The 15,047-nt window shown below is 35.5% G+C and overlaps 1 protein-coding gene across 9 annotated transcripts in view; it reads right to left on the minus strand.

The window, feature by feature from the left end:
- The window catches only part of Rasal2 (RAS protein activator like 2), a 258,171-nt gene that overhangs the window by 36,781 nt on the left and 206,343 nt on the right, over window positions 1–15,047 (minus strand). For all 9 annotated transcript variants that reach the window (XM_070034392.1, XM_070034391.1, XM_070034390.1 and 6 more), the window contains 4 exons: window positions 8,766–8,919; window positions 7,057–7,155; window positions 5,892–6,446; window positions 3,047–3,191 (listed from right to left, as the gene is read on the minus strand). In XM_070034392.1, the coding sequence (XP_069890493.1) occupies window positions 3,047–3,191; window positions 5,892–6,446; window positions 7,057–7,155; window positions 8,766–8,919 (953 nt within the window). The remainder of the gene's footprint in view (window positions 1–3,046; window positions 3,192–5,891; window positions 6,447–7,056; window positions 7,156–8,765; window positions 8,920–15,047) is intronic.

Below are 15,047 nucleotides of genomic sequence, written 5' to 3' on the forward strand. Positions count from 1 at the left end.
TCTTCCCTCCCTTTCTTCCTTCCCTCCCTCCCTCCCTTCTTTCCTCTCTCTCTCTGTTTCTTTTCTTGGTTGGCTGTGGGGCCTTAACTCTTGGCCTGGGCACTGTCCTTCAGCTCAAGGCTAGCGCTCTACCACTTGAACCACAGTGCCACTTCCGACTTTTTCGGATTATATGGTGCTGAGGAATCGAACCCAGGGCCTCCTGCATGCAAGGCAAGCACTCTACCACTGAGCCACCTTTCTAAACTGTCTTTTGACTTTTTCTTACCTTTGAAAAATAATCAGAATGAAAAGGAGTACTTGCTATGTTGTTTAATTGTAGTTAAGTTTGGGCCAATGTGCTGTCTACGTAAACTACTAACTCATTAATACCACAAAAATTTCAGGTATAGGTATGGATATGTTACTGTTGAAAGGTATTTGCCTCCAAATAGTCTAAGCAACTCCTTTAATCTTACAGATGGTATTTCCTCCAACTTCAATTAGAGAGTTAAAGGGGACTACCAGATTAAAAATTTAAGTCTAACTGAAGCAGTCTGTGCTTTTTATCAGGGCTTTTATCTAGATAAATGAAGACTGGCTAAGAAGCAGGTTGATATTAAGCAACATATTACTTTTATTGGTGCAAAGGATTGAACCAGGGCCTATGGCATGCTAGATAAGCACTCTACTCAGCTACATCTTCAACCTTGACTGACAACTATTAAAATCGACCCTCCCTGAGGATTCTTAGCAGTCTGGAAATAGCATGTAGTTTTTACACACAATATATGAAGTATAGCTAATCTTTTATGGGAAGAAGACAATACAATTGGCCCTGAAGTAGCTTACTGGTTAATTCTGTTTATGTTCAGCCATTTTCACCACTCTGGGCATTGCTCATAGAGTAGTAGAAATAGTTCATGCCTTTCTTCCCATATTCAGTGAATTATTTTATGCTTCATTCAACTAATGAGCTACTTAATTATTCACTGTTATATCAAAGGACTTGGTATCCATTTTCACTTAGGAAAATACTTAAAAAGCCATGCTTAATATTGATTTTTAGAATATAAATATTTGATTTTGAAGAAGTGGATAGTCAACAAATATTCCCTCAGGTTCACAAGATAAACGATGTTTGAGAGGCTTTATTGTTGCCTTTTAAAATACAATACAAATCATTACATACATTTTATGACTGTAGTATGCTCTTATACATAACCTACTTGTACCTTTCCAAGTATCAATGAATATTCAATTATTTTTCTTGCAAATTCCCATTAGATCTTAAAGTTTAACACTATGCTTGAAGAAAAGCACAAAGAGAAAAAAAATAGTAGTAATTTATTGCTACTATAGTAAGTATGTTTCATATAAACATAGTGGTCCTACTTCTTCACCAGTTTTTTCACTTTTCCCCCCTTAATTATGACTACTTTCCTCTTGAAACCAGGCTGAGGCATCACAAGTGCTGTTTAAGTTGCTAAAGAATTTGACAGCCACTTTTTCTATCCTTCTGAAATCTCTGAAAAAATTGTAAGTAAGTAAAATTTTGGTGGCTCTGAGAAATAAATACATGTTGAACATGTGCTCTACCACTGAGCTATTTCTTCAGCCCCTCTGACTCTTAATTCTTTCCTATTTGTTATTGGTATTGAGAACTCTGTATTTTCCTTGTTTTCTTTTTTATTTTGTATTGTCTCTCTGATCATTTCAAAATTTCTCTGATTTCTATTCTTCCTTCCTTCCTATAAAATACTTTGAAATCTCTTTTTGGGCTTTATTCTCTTCTGCTCTGCTAGTTTCATAGCTTCCACATAAGTTACTTCCAAATTTTCAACAGCTAGCTTAGATGTCCTCACTAGTTTTCCTACCAAAAATCCGAGACATCCTACCAGAATTTCAAATTGAATCTTTGTAAGGCAAAATATAATTTCCTTTCTTTTAAGTTTATATTTCTACGACTTCAATTTTCGGTTAGAATCTCATTATCTTTAGTCATTCACAAAGGCGAAAAAGTCTCTAACATTTGATACTTCCTTCTTTTTCACAAAGTTGTGAAGTCATTATCAGTTCAATTTTAACATTTTTATATCCTTCTATTCTTTTTCCTGCAAATGCCTCAAAGTCTCAATATTTCTTGTTTGATTTATAATGGCTTCTTAATGAATCCGTTTTCAGTTGCTTTCCTAACAAGCCATTTTAATTAGTCTCTTAATTCCATTGAAAATATCCTACTAAAAAACCTTCAGTGGTTTTCCTATAAACTGTGAAATTTAAATCCTTAACCAGGCTCTCAAAAAAATGGTTCCAATTATTTTCTAGTCTTTTTTTGTTGTTTTTCATTTGTCTCTTCATGTCCTTTTTCTACTAAAAATTTTTTTATTCTATCCAGGTGCTGGTGGCTCACACCTGTAATCCTAGCTACTCAGGAGGCTGAGATCTAAGGATTGCAGTTTGAAGCCATCAAGGACAGGAAAGTCTGTAAGACTCTTATCTCCAATTATCTACAAAAAAGCTGGAAGTGGAACTGTGGCTCAAGTAGCAGAGTATTAGCTATGAGCAAAGAGGCTCAGGAACAGTGCCCAGGACCTGAGTTCAAGCCCAGGATCAAAACACACACACACACACGCACGCACGCACGCACGCACGCACACGCGCATGCGCGCGAAGTTTTATATGTGATTCTTTCTCATTTCTATGCCTTTCCCCCCCTCCCATTGTAATCCCCATCAATGCCCTTGCTCAATGTATGTCTTATTCCAACCTTTCTTTCTTTTAAAACACACATACAACGTAAATGTATTTTATGCAGGGAATATTTTTGTAATTCTTTCAAGCTAAATTTTTAATAAATTCTTTAAGAAAACAGGGTTTTGCTCTTTTGGGCTATAGGGACAATGTGACTTTTATTTTTCTGTAAGTTCCTTGAGAACAAAATAGTCTCTCCAATCATTAAACATACTCGTACTGTCTACTGTAGTCAATTTGTTTGTCTCATGAGGGTGAAACAAGTTAAAACTGGGAGGAAAAGAAAAGAAAGCAGGTATTTTCCTTTCCATACCTAATGCATCATGAAGATATTGTTGTCCTACTAACTTGAGGTACTCCTCGATGGATTTGGTAGCAATCGTATTCTCTCTGAAGATTAAGACATCATGCTCTCCACAACGATCCACCTCAGACATCACCAAGTCGGTCAGAAAATCCTGGTTGAACAGTATTTAGTCAGGCAGAATAACTGAATACATAGTCCACATTAGAAGAGGTAAGTAAAATATCAGTCATCTTAGGAATGATGCTTTCAAACCTAAGTTACCAGATTCACTGGAAAGGAAAAAGGAAATCAAGATAAAAATCTTACATGTCACTACCTCTAAGTTTAAAATTACTTCATAGGTTTTTCCATGGAGCTTTTGAAAAAGATCATAATTCTGAATGTAGCCTACATGTCTCTGAACTCTTGGTCTCTGTCTAGTTCTTCAAGTGTGTCTAGTATCATTCTTTCTACACTTTAGCCTCAGGGGCTTTCTTTTTAGGTCATTAAATACATATAGTCTCCATTCAGCACAAAGCCTTCTGCAAATGCTGTTTTCAGTTCTATTCCACTCCCACTTTCATTCCCACCCCCACTTCCACAGCGCTAATTCTTGGAATCTTTTGGATCTTAGTTTACAACTCGTTTCCTCAGTAAAACCTTCCCTGATCAATACTGTCCCCTATAAAGTCCTTGTCGGCCCCATTCCTCCATACTTGACAGCATTATCTATCCTTTTAGTCTACTGTACTTCTTTCTGGAATTACACATGTATTTCCACAACTACTTTGATTAATATGTCTTCCCCAGAAAACAGAAAGCCCTATGAGGCTAAAGATACTGTCTATTTGTGTTCACCCCACACTTTCAATATATGCCATATATATGTCCAAAGTGTAAGAGGTACAAATGCCCATAATGTCAAAATGGAACTTTTGGAACTCATCCTTTGGATTCCTGATTTTTGTCTGGCATTATATTCATCCACCCACCAAGAAACAAGGAAGAAATAGGGAGAATTAAAATCCTGAAGAAAGCCTTTCATCACTCTTTACTAGTCCTAAAACAAGTATTGTCAATTTCAATGTGCTCAGCTTGGAATGGGGTAACATTATGTATTTTGAATATCACATAATAACTGGATATTCCATGGGGTCCAGAACAAAAAACAAAGGGATTATGCTTACTATTTAGTTTAAAATTAAATCTTTTAAGTATTGATGTGGCCCAGGTGCTGGTGGCTCACACCTATAGCCCTAGCTATTCAGGAAGCTAATAAAGAGGATCGTGTTCCAAGCCTGCCCAAGCAAGAAAGCCAGCGAGATTCTTATCTTCAATTAACCACTAAAAGAACTGGAAGTGGAGCTGTGGCACAAAGAATACCAGACTTGAGGAAAAAGATTTGAGGACAGTGTCAAGGCCCTAAGCTGAGCAATCATGGCACAAAAAAAAAAAAAAAAAAAGAAAGATACAAACAAAACTCAGAAAACCAACAACTCCTCCCCCAAAAGATAATGAAACTCACTCTGGAGCAGTTGTGGACTTAAGAATGATTACTGACACTTACGGTAATAGGATGCAATTTTGGACATGATGTTTTAGTTAGATAGTGATTTAAAACCCTCTGAACTTCTCCACTTTAAATGGATACAGTTTACAATACACAAATTAAAAGTTGCTTAAAAAAATCTTATGCATCGCCGAACCTTTCAGCAACTGAAAAGCAGAAATATCATATCTATGAAATATAAAGATGGGACAATTTCAAAGATGCTTAACCCACCATTTTAACAACAGAAGGCTTATTTTCAGTAAATTCAAATACAAAAATTATAATCAAGAGAAAGAGAAGGAGCTATATTTCTAATATAGTGCTATATTCTGATTTATATCAAGAAAATTTAATGGCATTTATTTTTTCTATTTGTTCTTAAATGATTGTAGCTATGAGTATGGATCTGGAATGTAATTCTACAATGACCAGTTGGCTTCTAATAAACTGGAGACTCAGATTACTAAGTGACTGTGCTTCACAGCTCAAAGATGACTTACCAATTTCCTTCTTTAAAATCTTCCTTTTTACTTTATACTACTGCAGAATGAAATGAGATGAGTAGCTACCAATTACTATCTTTGATATTTTTAATACAAATAAAGATATTAATCCCATGAGAACTGCTGTTAATATTCATCATGCTTCTTGAATATTTTGTTCTCTGCCTATGGGATATAGTAATTAATCATTTTCTCTCTCTCTCTTTTTTAAGCAGTTCTGAGGTTCTGAACTCATGGCTTGCATTTGCTAGGCAAGCACTCTACCAATTGAGCCATGTCTCCAGTCCATTTTTGTTTTAGTCATTTTTTTAAGGTAGCTTCTCTTATTTAATTTATTTATTTAGCCATGGATAGGTCATGGCCCACAATCCCTCCGGCCTCCTACATAGTTGGGATCGCAGGCATGAGCCACCAGCTTAACTTCTACAAATAATATTCATTAAATAATCTTTAGAAAATGTAGTGGGGAAGAAAATTGTCATACAACACACTCAAACTAAAGGTAAAGAATTTGAACACATTGTGAGGTTATCATATCAATCTTACTGGCTGGCTATGGTATTTGCCCTTTAAGAAAATGAACAAATGAATGAACAAATATTTGTTGATTCCTCCATTTCATACTAGCATGCTAATCCCATCTCTTCTATATCTAATAATTATGAATAATCTTTTCTTAACTCTTTCTCACACACTTTTTTTATGACTGATAGTAAAGTACATTTGAATTTGAATTTCTGGTTTCCAATCTCAATTTCTTTCTTAAAGGAAAAGAAATTTTTAGGCAAGGTAACCTTCCCTTCCTCTTTCCACTTACCTTGGCTCTGCCAGTACTCTGAAGAATGTGCACTAAGGCACACGCCAGCTCCTCTTTATTCCTCACACTAATTACTGGCTCAAGAACAGAACATAGCATGGTATAGTTGCTGGTGACAAATTCTGCAAATTCTTTATATTGCTCCATAGGCAGAATGGTGATAGTTTGGAAACGTGACTTAATTCGAATAGAAGGTCCTCCTGTCTTTCCTTTATTGGGTGTAGGAGTACTTACTGGATACCACTTTTCTACAAATTGGCGACCAGTCACACTGGCAGTGGGAATGTTGACTAGCCCTACATAATTATTCTTGTCCTTTTTTTTCTTTTTCTCCACATCCTTATAAATGTGAACTGTGATGCTATGGAGATGTGGAAGGCTGTAGAATTCAAAATGTTCACCCCAAAATATATTGTCAGCTTTGGTCTTGCTGGTTGTACGAGCAAAGAGGGTATCATCAAGGCACAGTTCACAGAAATATTTCTTTTTAGGGGCAAGATCCTTGGCTTCAATGATCCATAAACGGAGAACATTTTCGGCTCGTCTGCAATTGTCCTATAGAGGCAAGAAAGATGAATTTGAAAGCTGCTTTGCCAGAAAGAGAACATTTTCTTATAGTGATGCTGATAATGTATTCTATTAAGAGGAGTCAACTTAGGATAAGACCAAGCGCTAACATTCTTAGAGAACCAAATATATTCTATTTTATTTGGATTAAAGATATTTTCTAATTTATCATATGGTCTCATTTTTATCACGCACTAATTTCTGACATGGATATGTCACTTACCTTTTCTGTATCTCCTTACTAACATTGGCACAATCACAACAATAGTCCCTGTGAAATTATCTCTCATTGTAAAATGTAATAACATGTATGTAGACGTTAAAACCATTAAGCTATAAACCAGTCACAGTGGTACATGCCTGTTATCCAGCACTTGCAAGGCTAAGACATGAAGATCACAAATTTTAGGCCAGTAAGGGCTACATAGCAATTTGGAAGGGAGCCTAGGCTAAACAGTGAGACTCTATCTCAAACCCAAATAATAATGTCAAAAAAATCTGTTAAGCTCTATAAAAATTAAGATATTATCAGTGCATTTATCTTTCATTAACTTGCTGCTTAGATATATATTTTTTAGACATTCAAGGCTACTATTACCTTATTTGGTTGAACTGTTCTGCGAAGGTTTTCCATCCACTTATCTCTCTCTGAGGCAGAGTTACAGCTGAAGCATTTACTTCCACTTAAGTAGGTGACCTATAACATAAAAATTAGGTATTAAAAAATGGAAATGTACGATTAGAGGGTCTATGTTCCTAATTCTACTGTTAAGAGTTAGGGATATACTATAAATCCAAATTTTGTTTTGTTTTATATATATATATATATATATATATATATATATATATATATATATATACACACACACACACACACACACACACATACACATACACAAATACATATATGCATATATATATTAATCTGCTTTTTAAATTTATTCTCTAGGTAGAATCCACATTCATTCCCTGGTATGCGAACAAAAGCCACGGAGAATTTGTTTGCCTATGGTTCAGAAAAATTCAAGCTAAAAACTTTTCAGGCCACATCTTAAATTAACTGCAAATGAATATGTTTAATTCTGAGCTACTGAAAAATAACTGAAAAGGGAAGACCGTTTTTCAAACAGTTTATTAGATTTCTCAAGACTGCCTCACCATAATACTACAGAAGACTACTAAATGAAATAAAATTTATTGAATTACTGTCTTTAGAATTCATTTTTCTTCTACTAGGTAACCTGCTGCTGGTTTCCAGTTAGTTATTAGGTTATCCTGACAACTATTATCATTGTCCATTACAAATAAAACATGTAGCTCATGGACTTCATATGCCTAGCACTTAATGCTGGGTTTAGTACAAAATCTACTGAGCCGAGTTTCACAAATAAGGAAAAGTTCAGGTGATTTTTATTAAAAATAAATATCAAGAAGTAACTCAAATGATTTTTATTTAAGAGTACCAATACTACAGGTGGACCCATTGCAACAATGAGATGTACAAGTCATACATCAAAAACGAACTTTACAACTTTGGTAGGGGGGCGGGGAGGAGGGTTGGGTGGGAGGGCAGGGGAGGATGGGATGGGAAGGGGAAACAAAGGAGGAGCCTACAATGCTTGATAAGAAATGTACTCATTATCTTGCCCATGTAATTGTAACCCCTCTGTACAGTATTTTCACACAAAAAAAAGAGTACCAATACATGGCCTGCAAGTTGCTGAAATTTGTTCACGTTAATTCAATCTCAGGTCATAATCCAGTGATGAGATCAGATTATGTACTCTGCCTGAAATGGTAGTTACTAGCATCATGTGGCTAGTGAACACCTAAAATGTGGTAGCAAACTACCATGTTTAGGACCATGAATGGAGTTACAAAAATAAAGATATGGTCCTAGATCAAGAACTATTCATGTGATAAATTAGAGTTCCCCCAAATAACATTAAAATTGAGGATATATTGCTCCAAGAGAAAAATAGTATAGTGTGTTATCTTTATTACTAAAACCTAAAGCATTAAAAATTAAAATATTAAAATGCTAAAAATTAAGATATTAATTTAATAAGTTTTTGTTAACTTCTGCTGAGAATGTAGTAAATAGCCAACTAATTTTTGAAAGCCGACAAGAGAAAAGTAAGGAGACATTGTCATTAATAACTTTAAAAGAAATGTAATTTGATGAACATCTCCCAACGTTTTATTAAAAATACAAAACGTTCATCAATTGAAAATTAACAATATAACAGCAATGAACTCTTGTTGATTATTCTTTCTATTTACTCTTTTTTTTTTTTTTTTTTTTACCTCAAAGCAGAAGTCTTGTCCAAGGATGCTACTATGAAGTGGTTTCACTGCCACGGGCTCCCCTCTACCAAGATCCAGACATTCCACTGCACTGCATGGGCTCAGCAAGGATTCATGGGAACGTGACTCTTTTAGTTTGGGCAGCCCACGAGACCTAAAAGTAGAAGATATTTAAGGTGATGTTATCTGGCCAACAAAAAACTGAAGGTTTGATGCAATGGCGACTAACAACTGTATAAACATCTAAGGGGAAAAAATAAAAGGAAGAGCAAATTAATCATCTATAGCAATAATAGTATAATAGTCATATGGAATATATCAACTATTTATAAATACATAGATGAACAGAAACACTTTTTTAAACTAAGCATAAGAATATAGTCTTAGTTCTGATAACCTTGTGTTATCATCAGGTGACAATAAATGCCTTGGAATTGTTTTTATTAAAAAAAAATACAGTCTTAAGGAAGCTCCAGCTCAGCTCCTTTATTTACTTGATATATGCAGTTCAAGGCCACGCTGGCCTTGAACTTGTACTTTTCCTGCTTCTCCATTTAATAGGATTTTAGGCATGCATCATAATGTCCAGCCTATTTAGACCTTATTATTATTATTATTATTTCTATATTGCAATAAGGAAAAATAAAATAATCTTATTCTTTACTTAAAAATATTGTCAAACATTTCTTATTTTTATATTCATGCTACAGTTTTAGCTTCTTATATCACTGACAAAATAGTAGTCGTTGAATCCTCAGTTTATTTCATCTCTGACAGAATACTTGTTTTTTCTTTGTTGTTTTTTTGTTTTTGTTTTTGTCGGTTGTGGGGCTTGAACTCTGGGCCTGGGCACTATCCTGAGCTCTTCAGCTCAAGGCTAGTGCTATACCACTTGAGCCACAGTGCCATTCTCTGACAAAATACATACCCACAGACACACATATCAAAGCTAATTTTTTCAGCACAGAATATCTCTCAAAAGGCTGATTTCCATTTCAGTATGAAATTCTCCTGACAGCTTTTGCTTCTACCAATGCTTTACAGTACAAATGTGAATAAAGAACAAAATGCCCTCAAGAAACTTCCCACCGTGAAAAACAATGTCCAAACTTTGATAGGGAACAACGTATTCGATCTGTTGACACTGTTGAGACATCCTGGATGATTTTATTTCCTGTATTTTTTTTTTTTTTTTAAAGAATCATGACTCATGTCACTATGGCAGCAGTAATTCACTGGCTTCCTCTTCAAAGAATTAATGGAGTCTAACAATGTGAAGCATAGAGTTTCTGAATCCAGAACTGGTTGGCCATCCAGTTTACTTAATGATCACAGTATTAATAAAATACTCAAGTTAAATACCTGTATTTCAAGAATAAGTACTTAGAAATGATGATAAAAAGAAATGCCGTTTGAAGACATTTGTTTTTAGCAGTTTCATTCATTTCCTTGAAACCAAGATAACATTCAAAGGAAATGAAGCACTTAATGCTAGAGCAGTAACAGACAGTAATGCTGCATTCTAATGGTGTTTAATTAAACTTCATAACACAAGAAATATTTTCAACAATGATTTAACCACTCTTTCCACACAAATACAAAAAAAAAATCAACCACTATTTAAGTTTTAGGCTACAAACATGTATTCTGATATTTCAGCAAATTTTGAAGTACGTTTATATTTATGTTTCCCATTAATAATATACAAAAAATGTACAAGAAAGTATAACAATGAAATACCTCTACATTTATTTCCTTTTGTTCTGGATAAGACAATGACACGTTTGCAATTATATGCTGCAAATACTGCACATCAATTAAAAACAGCTAAAATAGCTACTCTACTGTATCTTACAATATGCTATTTTGGAAGCCCTGATGAAGCTTGGGTGAGAAATCAAAGCACTATAATCTTTCTTAAACAAATATATAACAATTCTAACAAACATTTCTCAGGAAAAGTTGCTGAAGGGGAAATGCCTTGCAAGTTCTGGGATGAATCTCTCACAAGGGAAATCCAAAGCATATATAAAAAGGAGTTTCAACAAAAGGCTTACTTTTATTTAAAAAAAAGTTAATTTTATTTCAAACAAAATAAATGTCTACCTACATGAAGCAACTGTATAGCCACCTGGTAGTGCAACCCCAAATCATAGCGGTGCCACATGTCCTGGAATAGCAAGTCACTTCCTGGACTACATTTCAGAAAACAACTCTCTGTTCAGAAGACAGGAACCAACAGAAGATGGTTTCCCTGCTGCCTTCGGTAACTGATATCATCTTTGGATAAATGCTTCCCAGGTGTTACTCAAGTCTTCGACAGAGCAGAACAGAAACACAAACAACAGACCAAGTCATCATCTTCATCCAAACCCTGCAGAATTGGTAATATTCCTTCTTTTCCTTCAGGCTGCATCTAGCCCCTCAGGTAACACAAACAAGGTTCCAGGGCTCTAGGCTGGACCTGTTGCCATGGTGCTACACCTGTGAGGAGATTAGAGCTGGGAGGCTGCGGAGCGGCAGCTTGAAGGACTCAAGGAAAGATCTGTGCAAACATGGCAAAAGTGACCATTTTAATCAGAAAGGAAAGAATGGTGAAGCCCTTGCTCATCTCTATTAGCAAATTCTCAAAAGTTATACCAAAGAAACCGGGAATGAAGGTGGACATCTTATTAAAAATTCTGTTATGAATAAATCTAAGCTTCATATATACTAATTCTAACCATCCTGCCAGAAAGCATTTCATATACCTCATTTGCCATCTTTCCTATCTCTTCTGTTTCCTTTGTAATGCTTAGCCTACTTTAAAGTTTCTAAAAATTATTTTATATAAAATTATCTGGTTTACAAATTTTCTTCCTTTAGAGATAGTTGGACAAAACCCCTTTTTACTATTGTATTTTCAATACATGCAGTGTATATAGCTCAACGGCTGCCATAAACAGGTACCACCTGGAATTGTAACTCTAAACTCTTCTTACTGAAATTTCCATTATTAATATATAGTTCAGAATTTCCCATTGGTCAGTCTCTCTCTCTCTCTCTCTCTCTCTCTCTCTCTCTCTCTCTCTCTCTAGATATCTATATATAGATATCTAGATCTAGATATACATAGATATCTAGATCTAGATATCTAGACACACACACACACACACACACACACACACACACACGCACGCACATGAACTGAAAGCCAAGGAAACTAATATGTTCAACATTCTAAATAAATAAGCAGGCTCTTCCTGTATGGAAAGAGTATCTCAGAGAAGACAGTAGTAATTCCCAGAGAAGCAAGATTACAGTAAACAGGAAGATCAAACAGACTGGGAATGGCTTAGGGCAAGAGGCATTATCTGTATAATTATTTCCATATAATGGCATTAGTAACCCCCAAGTCCCCTCTAAATCATGTTTACCTCCTCCTGTACCTTCATATGAATTGATTTTTCTTAGATCTACTAACTGTAGAGTTTTAGCAGCCCTATGGTACCACAGTTTACTCCCTTAATGGAAAGCAGAAGGTGGATTTATTGGGAGAATAATGAGCTTTAAACTTTGTCCAAGCCACTCTGACACATACTTTTTATCAAGAAACCTGACCCAGCCTTGAAAGTGGATATTGAATCCCTTGACTACTTGCCAGATTCTCTTCCTGACTGATTTCTTTCTTCCTAGACCATCGGCCCAAGTTACTATACCATGTGAGAATAATGTAGGGTTTCAATATAAATATTTCTAGATTTAATTGAGAATATGCTTTCCGAGGGCAATTTTACTCATAATCAAGGAACACGGTATTCCCTACATTTCTGCTTAATGTCTGTGCACAATCTATCTAAACTCTAGCACTGTGAAGGTAAGGGTTAAAATTTTAATTGCTGATGATTATCTGCTGCTTTTGACCTATTAAGGAAACAAATTATAAGGCAAGAGAGGCTTTCTGTTGCTCACTAGATCAAATGAGTATTATATTGCTTCAGTCCTCATCCCTACCTAAAATCACTCTTAAAAGACGAATCAATCTTTAAAATCAACTGGGGGATGGGGCGCCAACTGATGTAACAGCAGATACATGATGAAGGAAAAAAAAGTCAAAGGACTCTGATTAGCACAATTTAAACACAGCACAGCTGGCTTTCCTCAGCTTATCCATCCAATTCTGTAAAAAGCCACATTTCCTCCACAGTTTCAATAATGCCTAGATATGCTAGCTCAATCTGCCACATGTTTACAGATTCAGCTCCAAATTTAGGAATTGGGAAACTTTTAATTAAAAATGCTTATTGCCACACAAAATCCAGGACTCCAGTGCAGGTGAGTTTCTGCTTGGCGTGGCAGTTATGGTTCCAGACTGTTTCACTGAATTCTTGAAAAGGACAGCCAGTAAATGCACTGATGTTTCAGCCAGTATGCATTTGTAAAGGCATTCACTTTCTCTGAAAATTTCCCGTTATAATTAACAAGATTCAGTATTCTAATGCTCTACCAACAAATGTACAGTTTTAAAAAAAAATTGCATCATAGCTCTCCACTTGGAGAAAAATACTTTTACCTGTTCTCTAGATGCGATTATTTTTTAATCAGGCATTTTATGAAAACATTCAGATGATATTTTCTTTAAAAAGTAAAATTTTCTGAATAATAATTGTATAAGTTCTCCTCCCTGAACTAAAATTAGGATCCATTTATCAGTTTTACTTGTGATAGTAAAAAAAGTGTCTTCCCTGAGGATCCTGGCTGCTCTTCAGCTTCAGGTAAAGCCAGTCCTGTTGCTTACGTTACTCACTGACCTTCATGTTAGCTTAAAATTACAATGTACACAGTTTAAGCACTATGTATACCATACATCTTCTCTTTCCCTGCCCCAGCTTCCAGATAGTATGTTCTAATGAGTTAAGCTGCTGACAAAGAGTATACAAAAGCTAGAGTGGCCACTTAAAATGAACAAACTTGCTAGGTGACGGTGGTTTACACCTGTAATTCTAGCTACTCTTGAGGCTGAGATCTGAGGATCATGGCTCAAAGACAGTATGGGTAGAAAAGTCCATGGAAGTGGAGCAGCAGTGGCTCAAAATGGTAGAGTGCTAGCCTTGAGCAAATAAAAAAAGTCAGAGACAGTGACCAGGCCTTAAGTTCAAGCCCCATGACCCACAAAAAACAAAGCAAAACAAAACACACTCAGGGCAAGGAAATTTATCTCAAAGGAAAAAAAGCAATACCCACACTGACTTTGGTATATATACATGTATACATAATGAAGGTAGTCTTAGAAGGAAGATTATAAATATTAAAATATATTCTGCAGGCTAGAAAATTCAAGTTATCTCCAATATGACACACACTAGGGAATAATGTACAGAAAACAGTGCCATATAATAATACGTTATTCTTTTGGTGTTTAAATTGCAATGTGAGTAAAATCTACTAGCATTCAAACCACTGAATTAAAAAAATAGAAATATAGCCAGGTACCAATGGCTCTTATCTGTAACCCTTCCTACTTGGGAGCTAAAGATAGAATTACAGTTTAACAGACCCCTTCTTAACTCATAGCTGGGTGTGGTGGTGTATGTCCGTCATTTTAGCTATGATAATAAGTCCAAATAGATCAAGGTTCAGACATGTGTCTGAGCAGGAAACAAGAATCTATCTCAAAAATGACCAGGACATAAAACAGCTAGAAAGATGGCTCAGCAATAGAGCACCTGTCTAGCAACCCTTGTGAGGCCCTGAGACCCATCCCTAACACAGATGGACACATACACAAAATGAAACACTCGAAACTACTGACAGACAGTGAGTGGAAAGCTAAGTGAATTGTTTCCTCTTTTATTTATTTGCTAGACTATAGTGTATCTATTGCTTCAATATTAATGTTTAAGGTGAAAGAATAGGAAACAACTAACTTTTTCTTTGTGTGCTGGTACCAGGTTTGAACTTAGGACCTCATGGCTCTTGCGTGGCTTGCGATTCTACTTCTTGAGCCATACGTACAGTCAGGCATTTTGTTGGTTAATTAAGAGATGCAATCTTGCATACTTTTCTGCCTGGGATGACCAGTATCTACCAGATCTTAGCTTCCTGCATAGATAGAATTACAAGCATGTACCACTGGTACCTGGTAACATTTATTTCTTAATTATTGTTAAACTCAAGGTTATTGCTTTCCTATTAAGTTTCTCATTTGGTTAAATAAAAGCATATAAGGATGAATCCATCTATCTACCCATGTGTTGATGTAGCATGTACTATATATGGGTATACTAGAGGTAGTTCCAACAA

Source organism: Dipodomys merriami, unplaced genomic scaffold, assembly GCF_024711535.1.
Source record: "Dipodomys merriami isolate MVZ:Mamm:240054 unplaced genomic scaffold, mDipMer1.0.p SCAF_24, whole genome shotgun sequence".
NCBI classification, from domain to species: Eukaryota; Metazoa; Chordata; class Mammalia; order Rodentia; family Heteromyidae; genus Dipodomys; species Dipodomys merriami.